General features: G+C 46.2%; 1 protein-coding gene and 1 non-coding gene across 2 annotated transcripts in view; one reads left to right on the forward strand and one right to left on the reverse strand.

The window, feature by feature from the left end:
• Window positions 1-2,170: 2,170 nt before the first annotated feature.
• TRNAE-CUC (transfer RNA glutamic acid (anticodon CUC)) lies at window positions 2,171-2,243 on the reverse strand. Its single transcript has one exon. It is a non-coding gene; the product is annotated as a tRNA-Glu (tRNA).
• Window positions 2,244-9,836: 7,593 nt separating this feature from the next.
• CD96 (CD96 molecule) overlaps window positions 9,837-21,388 on the forward strand; it is a 28,803-nt gene continuing 17,251 nt past the window's right edge. The window contains exons 1-4 of the mRNA XM_076328850.1: window positions 9,837-9,896; window positions 12,915-13,340; window positions 17,064-17,173; window positions 18,667-18,889. Coding sequence (XP_076184965.1) covers window positions 9,839-9,896; window positions 12,915-13,340; window positions 17,064-17,173; window positions 18,667-18,889 — 817 coding nt within the window. The 5' untranslated portion in view covers window positions 9,837-9,838. The remainder of the gene's footprint in view (window positions 9,897-12,914; window positions 13,341-17,063; window positions 17,174-18,666; window positions 18,890-21,388) is intronic.

The following is a 21,388-nucleotide window of genomic DNA, read 5'->3' on the forward strand; positions in this document are numbered from 1 at the left end:
CACTGCCGGCTCATGTTCAGCCGGCTGTCGACCAACACCCCCAGGTCCTTCTCTGCTGGGCAGCTTTCCAGCCACTCTTCCCCAAGCCTGTAGCGCTGCGTGGGGTTGTTGTAGCCGAAGTGCAGGACCCGGCACTTGGCCTTGTTGAACCTCATGCAGTTGGCCTGGGCCCATCCATCCAGCCTGTCCAGGTCCCTCTGCAGAGCCTTCCTACCCTCGAGCAGATCAACACTCCCGCCCAACTTGGTGTCGTCTGCAAACTTACTGAGGGTGCACTCAATGCCCTCATCCAGATCATCGATAAAGATATTAAACAAGACCAGCCCCAAAACTGAGCCCTGGGGAACACCGCTCGTGACCGGCTGCCAACTGGATTGAACTCCATTCACCACAACTCTCTGGGCCCGGCCGTCCAGCCAGTTTTTGACCCAGCGCAGAGTACACCTGTCTAAGCCGTGAGCCGCCAGCTTCTCTAGGAGAATGCTGTGGGAGACGGTGTCAAAGGCCTTACTGAAGTCCAGGTAGACCACATCCACAGCCTTTCCCTCATCCACTAGGCGGGTCCCCTGGTCATAGAAGGAGATCAGGTTGGTCAAGCAGGACCTGCCTCTCACGAATCCGTGCTGGCTGGGCCTGAACCCCTGGTTGTCCCGCACATGCCTTGTGAGCGCCCTCAAGATGAACCGCTCCATAATCTTCCCCGGCACCGAGGTCAGGCTGACAGGCCTGTAGTTCCCCGGATCCTCCTTCCGGCCCTTCTTGTAGATGGGCATCACATTGGCAAGCCTCCAGTCGTCCGGGACCTCCCCCATTAACCAGGACTGCTGATAAATGATGGAGAGTGGCTTGGCAAGCTCCTCTGCCAGCTCCCTCAGCACTCTCGGGTGGAAGACACAGTGGTGCTCTTTTTGGGACACACAGTCTGGAAGTGCCCAGGTGCCACCCATTGACTTGGGCAGTGCTCTGGTCCCTGTAGTGCACATAAAAAATATGTTGGGGAAAACAGTTTGGGTTATTCCTGCTTCGGGCAAAGGCAGACCCATCCGTGGGATTGCTTTTGCTCAAGGACCTGGGTGCACTTGGTGGATAATGCGGAAGGATGGGGAAGTCCGATGTGTACCTCAAGGGGATTTGATTTTGGGTGAGAATAGCCAATGATCTGAATTATGTGATGTTAAGTACTAATTATAGTTATAATAGTTATACTAATAATACACAGATTTACTAATCATACTAATAATATTATATGCCATACTAATGTTATTACAATAAGAATCACCCAGATTAATGAAGAATAACTTCAATGAAACCAAGCAAAGCACAGTGATGATGGTACCAGAACTGACTTCAACATGAAACAATCCAACACCACATACCATCTCCATTTTTCCTGCCCTGGAAGATTATTATGACAGATGGAGCCCGAAGTCATGGACTAAATGAACTCACTGAACATTTTAGAGTGATGGCCCACAGACTAAGGGAATGATATCTCCGTGTATGTGTATACATATATATATTAAAAAAAAGGGGGGTGATGATTAATGAAAATGTACTGGAAAATATGAGACGAGCATGACGTAGATGGTATAGAATAAGGGGTGGATATTGTCCTGGTTTCGGCAGGGATAGAGTTAATTTCCTTCCTAGTAGCTGGTACAGTGTTTTGGATTTCGGATGAGAACAAAGTTGATAACGCACCGATGTTTTAGTTGTTGCTAGGTAATGCTTACACTAGCCAAGGACTTCTTAGTTTCCCATGCTCTACCGACTGAGAAGGCTGGAGGTGCACAAGAAGCTGGGAGGGGGCACAGCCAAACTGGCCACAGGGACATTCCATACCATGTGACATCATGCTCAGTACATAAACTGGGGGAAAGCTGGCCGGGGGGGCCGCTGCTCGGGGACTGGCTGGGCATCAGTCGGCGGGTGGTGAGCAATTGCACTGTGCATCACTTACTTTGTGTATTATTATTATTATTATATTATTATTATTATTATTATTTTATTTCAGTTATTAAACTGTTTTTATCCCAACCCACGAGTTTTTCTCACTTGTGCTCTTCCAATTCTCTCCCCCATCCCACCAGGGGGTGGGGGGGAGGAGTGAGCGAGTGGCTGCATGGTGCTTAGTTGCCAACTGAGGTAAAACCATGACAGTCCTTTTTGGCGCCCAACGTGGGGCTCGAACCCATGACCCTGGGATTGAGAGTCCCATGCTCTACTGACTGAGCTAGCCAGGCCCTTAAACCCACTTAGCTGCTGCATATTCATTTTGAAAATGGAGGCAATCATGCAAAATAGAAGTTAACTGCTCTGGTAGAGGTCTCAAATTATTTCATTGCCATTAGCAGCAGTGCTAAGCTTAATCAGCTGTGGAGAAGTTAAAGCATAACCTCATTTCAGGTGGGAGGGAAAGTGGTGTTCAGTTGAGTGGTGCCGGTGGGTTGGTAGGTCAGGAGCAGGCTCCTGGGAGCAGGTAGGTCACGCATCAGTGACTGGGATAGAAATACTATCTAGGACAAGGGGTCAAACTGGGAGGAGGTGACAACCAGCCTACTCTTGGTTCACAACCAAAACTCCAGGCCACATGACACTTGGGAATGATTTTCATGACATGATTGTCCCTCCCTATACTTTGGACAATAAACATGATCAGTGACTCTCTTAAATCCCCACTAGTTGGGATACTGTGTTTCACTGAAACAAGGAGAAGCAGTGCAGGCCCTTCCTAGTGTTGTTTCAGGAGGTGACAGACTCAGCTAGAAACTGAACATCTATTTTACAGGGGCAGTGACCCTTACAAACCAACCAAAAGCTAGAAATCTTTCTTAATTTTAGTGGTGGTTGAAGCTTTAGGAACTCACATTGAATGCTGAGAGAAGTGTTATCTGTTGAAAACTATTTTAATTCCCTAGCCTTTTCTTCAGCTACTTGGCCAAGAGTGCCCTGGAAGGAGATGGGTGTGCAGCGCATATTGCTGTGCTAACAAGTCCTTGCAGGCTCTTTAAGCAGGTTCACATTATGCCTTGGAGCATGGAATGAACCAAAAGGATTCACATCTGAAGTAGCTAAATGTTACTCTGCTTGTGGTCTGGAAAATATCATTATGCAGAAATATCTGAGAAGTTTCCTATTCTCTGTTTTATCTTCCAGCTACTCCTGTGCTGTATTCATCCCATCTAACTGCAGGCTGTTAACTCTGTCGAGATACCTAGATTTAGGAATGCACTTGCCCTACACTGCCCTTGTATAAGGTGCACTCAGCTCTGAGTTGCCTTCTGGAGGTGACCCCCCTCTTTCCGGGACGTGGGTGAGGTGTCCTGCTCTGCAAGGCTCCAGGCTAAAGCACCTCGGGAGCCCAAACGTGGGCTCCACCAACATACAGTTTCTTCTCTGCAGAGTCAGGCTCAACATGAAAAACAACCTCTGCTTTGCTTTTCTCATTTGTACTTCACCACCTTTCCTAAAGAGACATGGAGTTAGGATGTAGTGGACAATTTTATAGATGATGGATGTGATGGGAGAGATATCTCGCTTCCCTGTGGTTGCTTCTGACAGGGTGATAGCATGAGAGCTATTTATAGGGCTACAAAGATACTGAGTGCAAACAAAATCATTAATGTCTGATGCTTCCAAAGTATTCTGTCAAAAAAGCAAAAAACAAGTTATGATTCTCAATGTCACTGTAACTTGGCCTTTTATTGCTGTAAATGATTTGATTTTTTTAATAATGAAAAGGCAGCTGCTGCCCTCAGATTGTCACCGCTACTGTATCTGGTTAACTTTCACATCTTTAATCTTTTCTGTTTGAAGTATTTCTTCAGTGGTGAATTCTAACCAGACTGCTGTGCTGAGCTCTGGCCAGGCGGCTGTGTGTCTGTGAGATGGTATTTGCATACAATAGTATGAAGGAATTTAAAGGGAACAAAATCCATTAGAGACGGTCTGCACAGTAAAATGAGCTGTACAACCCATCTAGGTTTACAGCACTCTGGATGTGAACCTAAGCTTTTCATTTCTGATCAAGTGGCCTGTTGCTTGTCTTGATAACTCCCTCTTTCACGCAGACCCCAAGATAAAGCCCCACAAGCTGTGTTTATGAAAAGCCCTTTCTCAAGCCCTTCTCCCAAGTAACAAGTGATAGGACGAGAGGAAATGGCCTCAAGTTGCGGCAGGGGAGGTTTAGATTGGAGGTAAGGAAAAATGTCTTTACTGAAAGAGTGGTGAAACATTGGAACAGGCTGCCCAGGGAAGTGGTGGGGTCCCCATCCCTGGAGGTATTTAAAAGACGAGTAGATGAGGCGCTTAGGGACATGGTTTAGTGGGCATGGTGGTGTTGGGTCGATGGTTGGACTCGATGATCTTAGAGGTCTTTTCCAACCTCAGTGATTCTATGATTCTATAAGCAGAGTCCTGTTCTCTCTTCCTGGCGTGATTCATGAAAGCTGCTCCAAGCATCGTCTCTGAAGCTCCTGCCAAAGTGACCAGGGGATGACATGGCCTTTCTGGGAGGCTTCATTGGAAACCTCAACCTTGTAGTCTAACATGAGCAGATGTTTCCCAGCACTGGTGGTGGGTTACCCTTTCCTAACAAATGCCTTTTTAAAGCTATGGGTGCCATTACATTTTGTTACACAGTTATTAACCTAGTTAGAAACATTTTCTTACAAAATGTGGAGGATGAGATGTACAAGGGAAAAGCCTTATCTGATGTTGTGCAAAATGGGGAAAGCATGGTTTGTGCTGTAGCTGGAAAAGAGAGCAACCAAAGAAAGCAGGGCTGGTCTCACATGTGCCTTCCATTTCATTTTGAAAATAATGACTCTGTAAAGTCTTTAATTTTTTTTGGAAATGTCTGGCTGGCTTTCACACAGTGGTTTTTCATTGGTGTATAGTTGTTCGGTCAATGTGCTTTATATTTGTTTTGTTAGTTGGTTGCGCTTTTTATACTCTGCTTTTTCAGTAACTTGCACTTAGCACAATGTAATTTTCAACAGCTTACACTGATGAACCATCGCTGATCAGAAATGGCATTAAGTGGAAGCAGAGGACCACAGGGACCTGTGGTTGGAATGGTAGAGAAGGTGAGGGAACTGATTCTCTTCAATTTATCCCCAAACATATGCTCTCTTTCTCTGAAACATGACCTGTAAGTTAGGCTTTCTAATTAGAAAAACTATTGCCAGCTTTTGCAGTCCCTTTCTTATATCACAGAAATGGAGAGTCAGAGATGTGCACGCAGAGGAACCCAGCCCTAGATCACTCCCTGTGATCATCCTGCTTTCCCAAAAGGCACCCTGTTGCCTTATCTGAAAAGCTTTGTAAACACAGAGTGGTCACAAAGAGATTTTTCCCACAGACAGCAAGAAGAGAGGATTTAAGGGCTGTAGTCCTTGCCTACCCATTCATTTTGATTTGTAGTCTTGGGCGAGGCTGCTTAAAAGCAAGTTCCCTGTTTACGAAGTGAAGAAAGCAATATTTACCAGTGGGATGAGCAGAAGGCATAAAGAGCTGTCTTGGATTTGGTCCCAAAATGTCTGCAGGATTTAATGGCAAATGAAACGTTTGTATAAAGGACCATCTTGAATTTTGCTGGTGTCGGCACTGGGAGTGGCGGCAGAGCTGGGGAAGGCAATGGAGCAGCCCCGGCGCCAGGGCAGGCTGGGCTGAAGCAGGGAGTCGGCCAGGGCTGAGCATACTCCAATCTGTCAGTGAGGGAGAAGGGATGAAAAGACCATTCAGATCTTTAAACATCTTTCAGCTGGAAAAATTGCTGTTGAGAAGGAAGCATGTACGCCTTGCCATGCTGCTTAAACACCCTGGCTGAAACTGGGGCTGTGTTATGTCAAACGCAGCATGCAGACATGCGCGTGTAGCCATGAGAGAGGAGGAGAAGGAAGCAGAGTGAGAAACCCCCTTCCCCTCCCCACGCAGAAGAGACAGTCCTGCAAGCAGGAGAAAGGCACAAGAGCTAAGGATGGGGAGATGGAGAGAACAGGGGGTCACTGGAAAAGCCTGGTGGGGGATCCCACCGCCACCTCAGTGCCCTGTCCCCTGCCACACCGCCCCCCTAGCCTGTGCCACCCACTTGTCCGCCCTCCGTGAGGTGCCATGGTCAAAGTTGCTTGCCAGCTACAGTCATTAGTACAGTTTTCAAAGAAGTTCAAAACCAAAACACAATGACAAAGTAGCAGTTCCTGTGCCAAGCGCCAAGCAAACCTGAAAGGTTAGTTTACTCTTTAATGAAATTCCTGCTTCAAAGCCTCCATCTTTTTTTCACTGAGGAGCAGCTCTTTCTTTAAGCAATGTTTAGAGGACACCAGTCTGCAAGGGTAATCATCCTCGCCTCTGGCAGGAGGAGCTCATGCACTAGCATTTCTGAAAAGGGTCTCTTTGTGAATAATTGAATTTGTCTCTGGAGTTCAAGATTTCTTTCTTCTGTGGGTCTGACTGCAGCTCTGCTTATTCCTTAGGTGCAGCTTACTGTAACTGAGGTAGAAGAATTGTATTGCAGTTGAGGGTTTTGTGAGCATGATGCATAATAGTGGTGATTGCCACGGAAAGAGTCATTTGTAGTGCTCAAAATGCCTCTTCCAGTGGTGAACGGACCTGCAGAAAATAATTAGAGGACCCCCCGCTGCCACCCCCCACTCCCACCCAAGGTGAAAAAAATTAATGTCACATGAGGCAGCAGAGGCATCCTTGAGCAGCGGGCAGAGCCCCGCGCTACACTGTACTGCCAGGGCCCCCTCCCGGGGGATGATCAGAGCCCATCCGTTCCCGCCAGCTCTGCCACCGCCTGGGACACAGGGACCCACGAGGACCAGTCAGGCCAACTGCTTGTTGAGCCCAAAAGAGAATGTTGCAGTTCACGTATCCCCTGACAACGTGTGTCTCTTGCCTGGGCAGAGCTTCTTTTCCTTTAAAACCCCCCAGCCTTGCAGTGCTTTCTGGGTCTCTACGGAAAGGCACGTGTAGCACGATAGAAAAACCTGTGCATCCCGACTCTGAGAAAAACATCCCTGCAACTGCCCCACCAAGGAAAAGCCCGTTACAGATATGTCCTCCCTCCAGCTACCAATGAGGTCCACTGCCCCTGGGCATGTGTCAGTACCTTCTCTCATCCCCGCCATCCATAATCTGGTGTGTAACATCCCACCGTGGTGCCTGCCAAGCTTCCTGTGAGTAACTCTTCAGGAAAGGGGTGGGGGGGAGGAACCTCTCATAATAATTTGCATTGCTGTGAGCGGGACCTCATGGCCTGCTCCAGGGAAGAGACGGCTCCCTGCCGGTAGGCTGAGATAAGTGGTGTGTCTCAGAAGTATTTTTTGATGTCATATGCATAGGCAGGCCTTAGCTGTTCATGCACATCAATGTCAGCAGCAGGGTGAATGGCTATTTCAGACTTTGGGCTTAAGATAGGAATTGGGGCAAAACACAGCTCTGAAGTGAACAAAAATCCATCGAGCTGGGAGGTTTCTTTCTTGTCTGTCTTTCATCACTAAGCTCAGCAACAATGCTGGGTGGCTGCATTCAGCCAACACAATGCGATATGGCAGCAATATATTTTTAGGATGTTATTTGGGGGGGGGAAACAAATTCTAAGGGCAAGACATAGCGATCTAGTAACTCAAACAAGCTGCTCATGGATTTCTGTGGCTATTGAACATACCACACGGCACTTGGGCTGTCTTGTTGAATTGTGATGTGTGTTTCAGATCAATAAAAAGGCTCATTTGAAATATTTTTTTTCCCATGTTACACAAAATACATTCTCTCATGGTACTTGCATGAACTGATCAGCAGAAGAAGCTAATGTAACTGCACCCATGAATGAAAGCCCAAATTCTAGACTGAAGTCCGATTTTCTTGGACTTTAGTCTGCAGATAATCTCCGGGTTCTTTGTGGTCTCTGCTCTGAACTGGAAACCAGAACATATACCTTTAATATTTTTACTCCCTTCTGTGGCTGTCAATTACAATGGCTTGAATATTCTGTGAAACCTCAACTTCAGGACTTCTTGATCCTCCAAGACAGATATTTCTCTGTCAGGCTTCTGAGTGACAAGCGGATATTTCATCCCCAGAGAGTATTCCCTTAGCATCCAGTGCATTTACCACGACTGCTTTTAGTGCATTTTCTCAGGTAGGGGAGCAAGGCAAGCAAAAAAGGAACCATGCAGCAGCATTTATCCTCCAAGATGTGTCTGGAGGCCTGACCTCCTGGCTTGGCCAGGCCTGGCCTGGCCAGCACTACCAGCTGTTCCAGCTGGAGACGTTCACCTGCTTAAACGTGCTACCAAAAGACTGCACATGCACGAATTAGGGAAGTGGTATAGATGTTGTTTGCATCTGGTAGTGCATAAAATATGGAAATGACCAGTGAGGTCTTTCTTTTTTACCTTGAACTCTGTGCCTTAGCTAGAGCCATGGGGAGCTCCACAGTCGGCAAAAGTCAATAGTTACGGAGGAAATGGAAAACAGTTGGGAAGAAAATTGCAGGCAGTGGCTGGCAGTTTCCGTAGGCTTTGCCTGAGCAGCAGAGAGGGGTGCCATAAAAGAAAGGGGCCGACAAAGGCACCCAGGCCCCCTAGAAATGTTTTCAGGAGAGAAATGTCAGGACCTGGATCACCCAAAGATAGACCAGCCACCCGAGGGAGACCACTGCTGGTGGAGAGAGGTGTCCATTTAAGGGACTGTGTCATCCAGGCCACTCGCTTTCTCTGCTCTGGTGGATGGGCTGTAATCGGCTCTCCCCGGAGTCAAAGGGTGGGTTGTCCTCGGGCCCCCAGGGAGGGACCTATCAGGGGCAACCAGACTCCTGCCCAGATGTGCTTCCAAACACCCATCCCATCTCATGAAGAGCCAGCAGATAACGTACGCTCATGTTGTGTACGTGAGGTGTCCTGCCCTGCCCCTTTAGTTTTGGGGAAAGGAGTGTGATAAGCAAGAACTCAGATCTGTTGTCTTTCTGAAAAGCCGCCAGCAGCAGGTCCAATTTGCATAAGACCTGTCTGCAATGTGATGCTTCACTGACAGGTGTATGCCTGGTTTATGGAAATGCAGCATGCTTCGAGGACAGTTCAGAAGGATTTACAGGTGAACTGCAATAAAGACAGGTCACGGGACTGGCTGGAGCCACACACCAACACCAAAGCTGCCAGCTGAACAGTGAGGTACGGGGGTTAACCACACCAAGTGATGTTGTCACGTACGATGCTGTAATTCTTCATCCTGCAGAAAATAATGAATCGTTTCCTTCTCAGAAAAAAAATTTCAAAAGTGAATCTGGAAAACTCTCAATTAACTCTATTTTAATTTAGGGGGATTGGTTCTGTTATGCTGCTGTTTTCTTAAAAGGTAGTGAGTGTAGAGAGTCTGGAAATAGTATATTTGAGCTATTTTGGAATAACATGTGAAGGAAATGAAGCAGGGGAAAAAAAAGTCAGCTTTTTTGCATGCTATGTACCAGATATTCAACTTTAAACACCTGACAAGTTTTTAAGAGCGTTTAACCCAGTAAACTGCTTACTCTGAGCTTATCTGAAAGGGCAAAGGAAAAAAAAAAGAATAATCTTGAACATCAGCTTGCAGCATAGGTAGTGTTTTCAACATAAAGGTTTCACAAGATGTACTAATTTTACCGCTCTGGCAGGAAACTGAGGCTTTTGAATTTAATGAAGCATTTCTTTGAAGTCACGCTAAAATGATGAGTGTGACTGTGTTGCACATCTGCCTGTCTGCACAGGGCAGACCATTTCGACTTCCTTTTCCGAGACACTGCCGGGAGCAGGCCAAGAGAGTTACGTATTTACCAAAACTTCATCAAGCAAAGATGGAAAAAAGGTGGCTCTTCTCCCTCTTTTGTTTGCTCTTGGTGCCCAGCGTTGCAGGTAAGCGTGTCAGCAGGACGCCTTGACTCAGCTTATGATGGAGGGTGGCGAGGGGCAGGGTGGCATGTGCAGAGGGAGGTTGGTGTGTCTCATTAGGGCAAGCTGTAGCTACTGGTAATGATTTTCGGTTTCCTGACAACTTTCTAATAACCCTAGTTATAATGTGCAGCTAGTAAGGAGTAAATGTCTTGTGCTGTCTAGCAGATTAGTTTATTCAAAATGCCTAACCTGTTTTCACCAGAATAATCACTGAGATGAGCTCACTTCTATTTAGGGCAACATGTGCTTGTCTCCAATGGGCAAAAAGGAAAACTGCTTCCAAATAGCAAATAAAAAATACCTATCTCTCTCTCGCATGCACACATACCTATGCATGCAGAGAGAGGAAGAGTTGAAACACTTAAAGGCAAGGATAAATTGTACAGCTGCAATCCCTTAAATAGATTCTTTCCTTCCTCTTCCCCACCCAGCCCTACGTGCTGTGTTAAAGGCTTGAGAAACAAGTTTGTCATTGGGAGTAAAACTTTCAGAAAAGTTGAGTAAGGAGAACTCCATCCCCATCAAAGGGAGTTTAAACCAAAAACGATCCAATGAAAACCAAGAAAAAGCCTGATGCTCACAACTCCCTCCACCCCCACCCCCCCAACAGACTGACTGTGCTGAATGCAGGAGTATTTATTACAGCTAGGAAGAAGAATTTTGTAGGATACACCTTTTTCCAGTTAAGAAAGGAAAAAGTTCATGTATTTGACTGGCATGGTAAGATGCATCTCAAAATCTGGCATAGGCTGTTCCTATTTTCTACATCACTGTGGCAAACTGGATTTTAAAAGAAAGGAAATTATTTCATACGTGTATTCATAGAAAAGAAAAGTTCTCAAATGCAAAGAAAGAACTAGAAGCCTCAAGACATGCACATGCAGGAAAGCAATACTATTTTGGGAAAAATAGGACTGTTGGTTTTTTTTCCCCTGAGGATGAAATCCTCACTGAAGTCACTCAAAGGTGAAAGTGGACACCATCATGCCATTTGTGGAGGTCAGACATCTAAATGTCTGGGAGTTACTCTATGAAGTTTCAAATGGAGCACAAGTATGGGCTAATGGACAGCATTTGATTTGGAAAAATAAAGTTGGCATAAAATGAGACTAATTATATTGAGATGCTAACAAAAAGAACACTTTTGCATGAAAGGGTTTCAGTTAAAATAACCTAAAGTGTTAAGCTACTAACAAACAACACAAACTAAAATGTCATTTCTACATATGTAACTTTTTCATCTTAATATAAAATATTCAAGTAATTCTTGGTAGGCATTCTTTACATGGTCTTTTAACCTAATACAGCATCAGTATGAATATAAGAGAGAACTTGCTGGGTGTCCCTTGCCTGCTAGTCTGATCACAAGATTGTTAATCACTTTTTACTTAACTTTTACTGATGCAAAACTTGCAGTGAAACCAGCAAGCATTTGCTATAATAAGCTCCTTGGACTGACAAAAATAGTTTTCAGTAATTTTTCTCACAGCACTTGTCACTCAGGCTTATTTTTATTTACCCTTTTACATCATTCTGTCTCTTGGAAGTCAATTAAAAGATGAACAGAGCATGCACAGCAATAAAAAACCAAAGATTAGTGTTGGCCATGGCCATTCAGTAGCTTTGTTCTCCATGCACCTAATCTCTATGTGTTCATGTCACACTTCAGTGGTTAGGTACCAAATCTCAGCCAGCTCTGCGGCAATGTGGGACTCTGCCCTTGTTCTTCTTCCCTGTCAAACCGGAGCTGCGGGTGCACCAGGTCCCTGTCTCACTCCCGGCTGAGCTGGCAGAGCCCAGGGCACGCCATCCCCCCTGCGGGTACCATCAAGGCTGCCTGGCCCTTGGCAGGGCATCCCCTGGCTCAGGCGCCCCAGACCCCTGTACCACACAGCAGAGCAGATGTCAAAGCAAAGAAATTGATACCAATTTTTTTCAAGTAAAGAACGTGAGCAGTGTGCACTTGCTGCTGTAGGGAGTCAGCAGTGTGGCTGGTGGAACTGTGGGGCAAGCTCCCAAAGCAAATTTACAGTGATGTTTTGATACACAGGGAGGATAAAATCCAATGGAGATGGGGGCGACAAGTCCGTACCTAAGAACATCTGCACAAACTCATTTTTTTCTGGGGACCCGCATGCCCTTTTGAAACAGGGCCTTTTTGTGCATGGCTCTGTGGGTGTGACTGATTACTTGTCTCACTACGACTCCCCCACCCATAAATTCTTCATCTCCTTGAGTTTGTCAGTGCCCTGCATACCGGGCATGGGGACTGTGAGCCTCCTGTTCATAGGAGGGAGAAAGGGAGATAAATCAATTTTACTACAGCAGCAGCAAAACCAAGTAGTACAGGCTCACACTGAAAGCCCCTTCATTTCACCGATCCATTACTCCTTTATATGGCACACTAAGGACTGCCAACATGCTTTATGAAATTAATTGAGGAAGAAACCATACCTACTGGGGCAGCTCGCTCTGACACTGAAACAGACACTTGTTTAGGCCATGCAGGAGCTGTTTAATAATATGGAGGTAAAAGAACAGCTGTCTCTGTTGAAGCAGCAAAGGCAATGACAGTGGGCAGGGGAAACAGTGCGGGGCAGAATTAGCCAGCAGGGATAACTCATTTGTTCTTGCAAAAAGAGCTGGGGAATAAGTGGGCCCAGCTTCTGCTTTATTTATAACACTTGCAAGATTTCCATTTTCACAGAGGCCCTCTGAGTTCCCATTTCTCTCCTGCGAGCACAACAGGAGCTCCCCACCCTCTTCCAGACAAGTGTGCATTTGCTCTCCTGGTTGTCTCTCCGCAGTTTGTACTGGTAGAGATCTGCTGTAAAACTCCTTGCTGGAAAGCCTGTTGTCACAGTTGTAGGGTCTTTGTGGTTGTCTATGGCTAAGGCACCAAAGCATGTCAAAGACGGCTTAGGATAAAACTTTGTTTAGACACTACTTGCACTGAAAAAGGTCTCATTTGTTTTTAAGGCCAGCCTGAAGACGTCATTACACAAACAGAAGTGGTCCGCGCTTTGCCGGGTACTGACGTGACCCTGGCGTGCAGCTTCCCAAAACCACACACCACCTACGTAATACAGACCCAGTGGTCCAAGACTGATGACGCCCAGCTTACCAGAATAGCTGTTTATCACCCCATTTTTGGCACCCATTACTTCACATTTCCTGAGGCTTCTTACAACTTTTCGGTGTCCTTCAGCACAAGGAAGTGCTGCAACTGGGATGCTACAGAGGCTTTGTGTTCCCCCAATCCAAACGTCACATCTGAGTGCAATCGGTGGGCTCTGCATCTGAAAAACGTTACCGTCTCCCTTAGCGGGCAGTACGAGTGCAGTTTTGCTACTTACCCATATGGGGCAAAGGCTGCAAAAATTCAACTTATTGTCAAGGCAGAAGGTAAGTGATTACAAATGAGATGTTGCTTTTTTGTAACAGGGGTGACGGGGGGTGGAATATCAGGATAGATGGCCATTTCTTGGTCAGGGATGGTGACTCATTTGGGGTTTGCAATGGCTCCACTGAACGCCTCTGTCTACACAGTTTCCTACTTACCAGGCACTCTTTAGCTGGATAACCAGCAGCAGATTAGGAAACCTTATTTGTTTGGAGGAATAGGAAATTAGATAGCAAGGAAAAAAGGTGGTGATGTGGGCAGTTTCCACATTTTCGTTTTGGAGAAACATGATGCAGAAAAGACTGGGGAGCGGCTCAGGATATGGTGGGGCTGAGGATGCTGGATCGCCAAACCACACTGTGCTGCTGCTATGGGCGTGCAGCACTGGGCACATGAAAAAGAAAACACCCCTGTCTGGTCGAGGCTGAGGGCTGGCATCTTCAGGGTGTGCTGGGTGTTAGCTCAACAGAGGGATGTGTGTCCCCACCGTCAAAAACAAACTGGAGCAAAGTGAGGGATTGCTTAGGATGATCACAGGAACAGAGACTTGGCTGCTTCTGTCAGCCAAAAGGAAGCTGGAAAGCAGCATGACTGCTCTTGGTAAGTAAGCCTCAGGGGAGACTGTGAACTCCAGGGAGGATATTTAAATTATCCTGGCAAAGGAACAAATGGGTTTAAATAGGATGTGAATGGATTTGACTACAAATTAAACAACGGTGGCAACCATTAGTGCGGCAACTTTGGGAACAGCTGTTTAATGCCAGCAGTGAGGGCAAAAGTCCAAACTGCCATGAAGATGGAGCTGGGCAGGGATGTTGGGCAAGCTGGGCAAGCTTGTTGTTGTGCGCATGGGGGACTGGATTTGATGATCCCAGAAACCTCTTCCTGACCCAGGTTTCTCTTAACAAGCCAAGAAGAATTAAAGTAAATGCAACAAACCTGGCACGGTTTCAGTTCAGAGCTGCAAGGCCAGCGTGCTCACCCTGATTGTGTCCAGGGCTGTAGATGCAGCACGTGTTCAAGGGTTAGAAGCGGGGTGGGTGCAGGTGATGTAAGGGGTAGCAGAGGGCAGCAGAGCACTGGGGCAGCAGCATTCATGGGCACAGAGCTCCCAGTGCCTCTTTGGCCTGCGTCGTGAGGCCAGACCAGTGGCAGGAGAGACATTGGTCCTCATGCCGGATCACATTGGTCCTGCAGCAGAAGGAGCCTTGACTCCATGGGGTCAGGGACAGGGCACGGCTCCTCAGCAGCTGCAGCAGTGGCCTCCCTCTGAAGCAGGCTGGCAACTCCAGACAATCAAACTCTGGGTCCTGTGCAAGCCTCATATGCAGGGATGTTTAACCCAAGCTGCCGCCTCACTCCCTGATGGCCCCTGCATGGCAGTGGCTCCAAGCATTTCGGTGATCTTATCCCAGAGTCACAGCTCAGGGGCGACCCAGTGGTACCTTCCTGCCCTGTTGAACTTGTTGAGGCAAAATTAGAGCCAGCATCTCTGCATGTCCCATAGAGGATGGGTGTGTTTAAACAGTACATGCTGGATAATTGTGTCAAGGATGAAGCTGCCGCTTTACCTGCTCTACAGGGGTGTGCTGCAGCAGTCTCCCCTTTGGGGATTTTCCTGCACTTCACAGGGCAGAGGGGCTGGATCAAGCAGAGAGCAGTGAGGTATGAACAGTGCTGGTAACCGTGTGAAACCCTCCCATGCTTCTGTTCTTCATGCGATTTTTCTCTGTCTCTAATATAGTAATAGTGTTAATCAGGCATTGCTCCTTTTCTCTTGCTGGTGCCCTTGATTGATACTAGCATGTTCAATGCCATTATTGCTGTCTACATGTTAAACGTGGGCAGCTCTTGTTCATATCAGCATCGTTGTGGCTTTTTTCAGCAACTGCATGATGTAGCAAGCTGTGCTACTGATGACTGCTTGCTAGAGAGCACTAAAAAGTTCAGTTTGCAACATAGCTGTTGCAGATTTGTATTTTAAGGTAACCAGATCTTTCGCAATGACCCACTTCCACTCCAAAAAAGGCAAAAGACCTTAATCCTGCCTACAAGTGGGATGGAGAAGGGTGATAGTCATTAATGAAGTACAGCTCGCAACTACATCAAAGTGACATGAATCCCGATGGATTCCACTTGTAGATACTGCAAAAAGCCCGCAGAGCAGCAGGCCTACATAGGACTGACAAACACAGAGGACCGTAGCCAAAAGGCTGTTAATGGAGATGGGAATCAAAGATGGGGGGGAAATAAACAGCTGGAACATGTGACTGTGAGAACAGGCAGAGGCTGTTTGCAGACTGAGCTCCTGGGGCAACTACTCATCTTCGTACTTCTCGTATGCTGCACGGCACTTTTGCATGGTAGCTTGTCCCAGCAAAGTCTCCTGTGCAGTTTTCTTCCTGGGGAAGCTATAGATTTGCTTCCTTTGCCCTTTCTTTATCCTTCCTGCACTATCCAGGCCCTTGAGGGCTTGTGCAGTCTGTGTCCCACTGTGGTAGCTGACTCCTCAGCTGCTTTGCTCTGGTGGAGAGTGGAGATGAGCTGCTTCTGCCGCTGGATCTCCTGGGCACCACTCTGGGCTCTGTCTTTCTTCACGTCCCTGTGTCACAGGCTGCGTGCTGGCACTGTCACTCTGTGCTTAGGTGCCAGACATAAAGGAAGTTACAGTCACCAGAAAGTCCCCACTGCCAAATAATCTAACAGTCTGGTTCTGCTAGATATTCTCCCTCCCCTCAAGATAAAAAACAGATAAAATATATATCTATTCTATCTCAACACGCAAGCCAGAGTTACCAGGGGAGCAAAGTTCAAGAGTTTCCCTGCAGCGTGGGCTCGTGCCTGCCCACAAGGAAGAGGGAAGGCATGTCTGTGCGGTACAGCGGCAGCAGGCAGGCTGCAGCAGGGAGGCTGGCCGACACAGCAGGCTGCACGGCACTACCGCCCGCCGCCAGGCTGAGGGTCGGAGAGATGAGCGCTCACCAAAGCGCTCGTAGCATCCCCTGGCCATCACCGCTGCTCTTCCTGTTTAAATGCACACATGCATGCAGACACGAAGTTTGGACCACAGCTGTGCTCTGTTCGGTGCATCGCTCTGCCCTTCCACGGGTGGACTGGAGCCCTGGACTGGGAATGGGTAGGGTGGGAGATGCTGAAATGTTTTTTTAAATAGATGACAAAGGAAAGAGTGAGAAGTTCTCTGCTTCTGGTAGCGGGCAGGTTGGAGAATAATGAAAGGAGCACTTAAACTGAAAAACAGGGTTAATCTTAACCTGCCTGACATGCTGAACACCTTGCTTAGTGAAAAGTAGGTCTGTGGCTATCTTCAGAGAAAAGGAAATACAGATGAACAAAATTGACATGAAGGTTTATTGCTGCAGAAACAAATTGTAAGAGAAAAATTGAAGCTTCAAATTATTCTCAGCTCCAAAAGGAGACATCTTGATCCTGCAGTTAAGCAAAGGTTTTTATTAATTGCCCAAAAACTTGGGTAAAGCCATGAATTAGTGTCATGAAACTACATCTAGAATCAGATGCAGGGCTTTCACTTAACAAATGTGTCTATGGGTAATGGCTGAAAATTACAGTTCCCTTCTAATCAAAAAAGTGCCTGCTCCTTGAACAGAAGACTAGTCAGCATTGGTTTTTAAAGCACCATGAACACCATGTTTCTGATTTTCCTTCTTGGGCTTTTTTTGTTGCTGTTGTTGTTGCAATAACAAAAGAGGAGCAGCACTACGTGAAGGAAGTGCAGTTAAACCAGACTTTAGAAATTCCATGCCTTGAGGACATGACCTCAGAAAATTTGTCCAGTTATCCTTTGAAATGGCTAGTGGTAAGTATTTTTCATCTCAGGTATAAATTTCAGAAGGAACTACAGGGTATTTTTGCAGATTGAAACAGAAATGTTTGTTAGACTTTACTGTGTCTTGCAGAATCTGCTAAACAAAAGGTATCGGTCGCGTTGGACTGTGATAGTAAAGGGAGAAAGTACAAACATGGTTTTGCAACATAGACACTACAAACAATAGCTGTTAAAGAAACAAAGAAGGAAAATTCCATCTTAATTGCTTTTAATTTTTTCAGGAGTACATGTAGAGCAGGTCCGTGGAAAGTGGCAAAGGACTTAGCAAATGTAACATAACTAAAATATTCCTTGAGTTGGATTTCTCAGGGATTTTTGCTGTGGTGAAGCTTTAGTACCTCTGAAAAATACACGGTTACTGTGTAGGGTAGTGAGATATCAGGCTGCTTTGAAATATAAAAAAAAAAAGGGCTGACTAATGTTTTTGTTAACCTCTGTGTCACAGATGCACGCCGAAGACATGCAAACCCAGTTATCTAGCAAACCACATAAAAACTATTTTTAAGCTATTTGCTGTGAGATATAAAGCTCGTTATATTTTTGCACTGCATCTCACTTTCTGGATAAATATTTGTATGCGTGTTTTAATGTAACCTTTTAGCATTAATTTCAGTATGTAGAGATAAGTATCAGCCAGCAGTGTACTGGAGCTTTGCCTGTTAATTTCTATCTATTGCCACTGAGGAGCTGTAACTGTTGAGGGTTTTCTTAAAGGTGATTTTAAAATATTTTAGATTTTTTAGTCTTTTGTCCCAGCTCATTATCTATTTAGATGTCCCCTTTGCAGTGCATTCTTAATATTAAAATTCTTAAAATTTTTGTAGGTAATATCCTTGCCCTTACTACTTTTTAGTGTTGCTAGTTCACTTTACAAAGCAGCAGAGGAAGGGGAAAAAAAACCCCAAAGGTCAGCGCAATGACATATGTGGGTCACCATGCATCATTCAGAGTATAGCTTGCAAATATGTACCGAGGCACAGATGTCCAGGATGTGCCAGCTGCATCTATATCTAGGGGTGGCTGGCACACAGGCGTTAAGAGGAGATGACTTTTAGCTATTATTATCAGCTTCTCACTATTTGAAATCTAGAAGAGCAAGGATTTTCTTGGAATTTCAGTCATATTTAATATGTATGGGATGCTCAACGTAACTTAAAGATTGCTGCAGTGAGAAAGCAGCTCTGTTGCCCTCTCTGCGGGCTACAGAGATCAGGACCCACAAGACACAGCTATTTACTCCATAGTTTATTGGAAAAATGATGACTGCTATTGGTTTTGAAGTTCTGGGAGAGAATGTATTTGTGGAAAAAAAATAGATGTTGCAAATGTCTGCTTACTACTCCACAATGCTAGGGGTGCAAGGGAAGATCTTCATAGTGGGAATAGAGCTGGTCTACAAAAATGTTTGCGGAGGGGGGGGGGTGTCTGGTCTTCACACATTGTGTGGGTTGCTCTTTTCACAGGGGGAAAATGGCAGGAAAGAGGAACTTGTGACCAAGGAGCCCTCCTGTCCTGCAGTGTACAGGAATGGCAGCACGCTGTACAGGCAAAGAGTCTACCTGGTTTTGAATAACGCTCTAAAGATTTTCCCCACCAGAATCACAGATGATGGCAGAGTGTTTTCCTGCCATGTGGTGTACCACCCAGAGAGAGTCCAGAAGAGCAGCACCACCGTGAGAGTATTTGGTAAGGGGCTTATGCCAACCGCCCACTTACTTGTACTTGGAAAGGTAACACTCCTGTCTGCTTCTGAAGGCAATAGCTTTTGAAATACACGGGGTTTTTTTTATATACACATATTTACATTGTATTTTTTTCAGCTGCAATGGGTTAAAATGTTAGTAAACAACCCCATAGTTCTTAGGAAGAATTTGAGGCCATTCTTTCAATTTCTGGCATCAAAAATAGTAGATCCATTGCGCATATATCAACACCACTGGCATGCACATTGCCACTGTCTCACCCCGATGTGTAAGCTTATGTTGGCACTTTGCGGGTTACAGGTAAGCACCTTGGCCATCAAGATCTCCGTGCCCCAGTTAGTTACAAAATGACCATGCTGCCTGTGGTTAGGAAATCATGGCCAAAATTTAGTAAGCAGCTAAAGTGGTTTGGAACTACTGTTGCTGCAAAGTCACATCCTCAAAGGCATGTGATGTTCACCCGCTGCCAAAGGCTCTGGTTCTGAAAATGAGGTCCTGCCTGGGTGTCTTAAACTGGTCAGGAGTGGCAGGGCCCGTGTACCGCAAACATGTGGGCTGGCATTTCATGCTGGAAGCCTTCCCCATCTTTAGTTACCTGCTCTGTTCTCTTTCTAGTGGCTTAGGAACTACTCTACAATTGCTGAGGTACAACCGAATCGGAGCAATGCTGCCCACAGAAAACTGAGATGTATTTACTGCTTATAGAGCAGTGGGTCTGGAAAACACATTTCCAACACTCCTAAAATGAATCGGTGTTAAACAGTGGGTCTGTCAACAGTCCCTTGACTGTAGCTGCTTGCCTGAGGTAGCCCATGGCTTGGGGACGGCATGGCCATGTGAGGCTCATGCTCTGAATGCAAAGAAAGATTCAACAGAGAGCAGCAAAAAAAAAAAAAAAAAAAAAAAAAGCAAAACCTGTGTCTGGGGGCTGTTGGTCACTGACACAAGAGAAATAAAAATAGAAGTTAATGATCTGAAATTTCCTTTTGCATTTGCATGATTCAGACATGGGTTTTACTTTTAAAAATCAACATTTGTCAAATAGCTACAGTGTTACCTGGGTAGTCATTCAAGTATACTAATATACTTGAACTCTCCCTCCCCTCCGTCCCTGCTGATGCTCTCGCCTTGGTTTGTGTATCTGTTAGCCTAAGAGGTTGCTTTATTTAGCTTATTCTCTGAATTACTGTGTCACGTGTGGTTGTCTGTGCATGCACCCACATCAGCATATTAGTACGACAGGGGAGAGAGGCAGACAAGAGAAAGCAACTATGGCCCTTGATGGTGACCAGTCTGTGATGCTCCCAGTAAGTGCTGCCTGGCTTTGGACCAGGTCCTGTGCCATCAGCCTCTCTCGCAGGTGTCCTGAGGGCACGGTTAGGTGGAGGGGCTCCCTGAGAGCTGGTTTGTGGTGGATGCTGAGGAAGGTCTCTCAGACCTCAGGCCGATAGAGTCCAGATCTTGGAGGAAGCACATTTTTGTGCTCTTAGCCCTTTCATGTCTGATATTTTGCAGGTAAAATAACTATTTTTCATGCTGTCTCACTCCTGTCTGTTACCATTCGCTGAAGTCATGCTGCTTATGATTGCATCATACCAGCTTTTCTCCATTTGCCTCTCTTGTGCTGCAGGGGGAGGGGAGACCAAGAGCAGATGGTCCAGAGCTGCCCCTGTGCCAGCCCACACGCCCATGCACTGGCAGGGCAGGAGCTGGCAGAGAACAGGCAGAGACAGTGGCCAGAATAATCCAGCAATCTCCAGCTGACATTTGGAGACAGACAAACAGCCACTTCAGATGACAGCACCTCTCTTGTTCCTTGTTCCATGAAAAAATGAACATTTATGTCCTAGCAGGTAGACCCAACCTCAAATGGCCAGGGCAGGATCTAAAGCATGATAGTAAGCATATACAATGTCAACAGCACATTATATTGGTCATATCTGTCATCCTGGCCATTAGAAAGGACGCAGCTAGAGAACCAAGGCCAACTGAAACCTGGGGAGATTTTCCCATCTCAGCAAGCCAGCATCCCCCCTGTCACCCAAATACTTGTGCAATTGATCCCCACGGGCTGGGTAGCAATGAAAGAAGGGCAGGGAGGGCAGTCAGCTAGTGCACCACGGTGCTGTAGTGGGCAGGAGGAGGATGAGGAGAGGAAGGTACTGTCACCTGGGGAAAGCTCCCTGTCAGGATCCCTCTGATAAATGCTTCAGGGCTAAACACAGCAGAGACAGCCCAAGTCTGAGGGGCAGCAGTGGTGCTTCCCCACAGATGCTTTAGATGGCCTGAGTATGACTGTGAGCTGGGCAGGAGAGGATGGGGAAGGCATGAACAAGTCTCTCAATGAAGTTGAGAGTCTTGATACGTTGATTAAAAACGGACATTCAGTCGAGAGAGCTTTTTTTAAGAGGGTACTTTTGGACTGAAATGCTTTAAAATATTTCTTTTCTAGAACAGAGTTATTTTAGATACAAGTTTCTGA

This window comes from Aptenodytes patagonicus, chromosome 1, assembly GCF_965638725.1.
Source record: "Aptenodytes patagonicus chromosome 1, bAptPat1.pri.cur, whole genome shotgun sequence".
Taxonomy (NCBI): domain Eukaryota; kingdom Metazoa; phylum Chordata; class Aves; order Sphenisciformes; family Spheniscidae; genus Aptenodytes; species Aptenodytes patagonicus.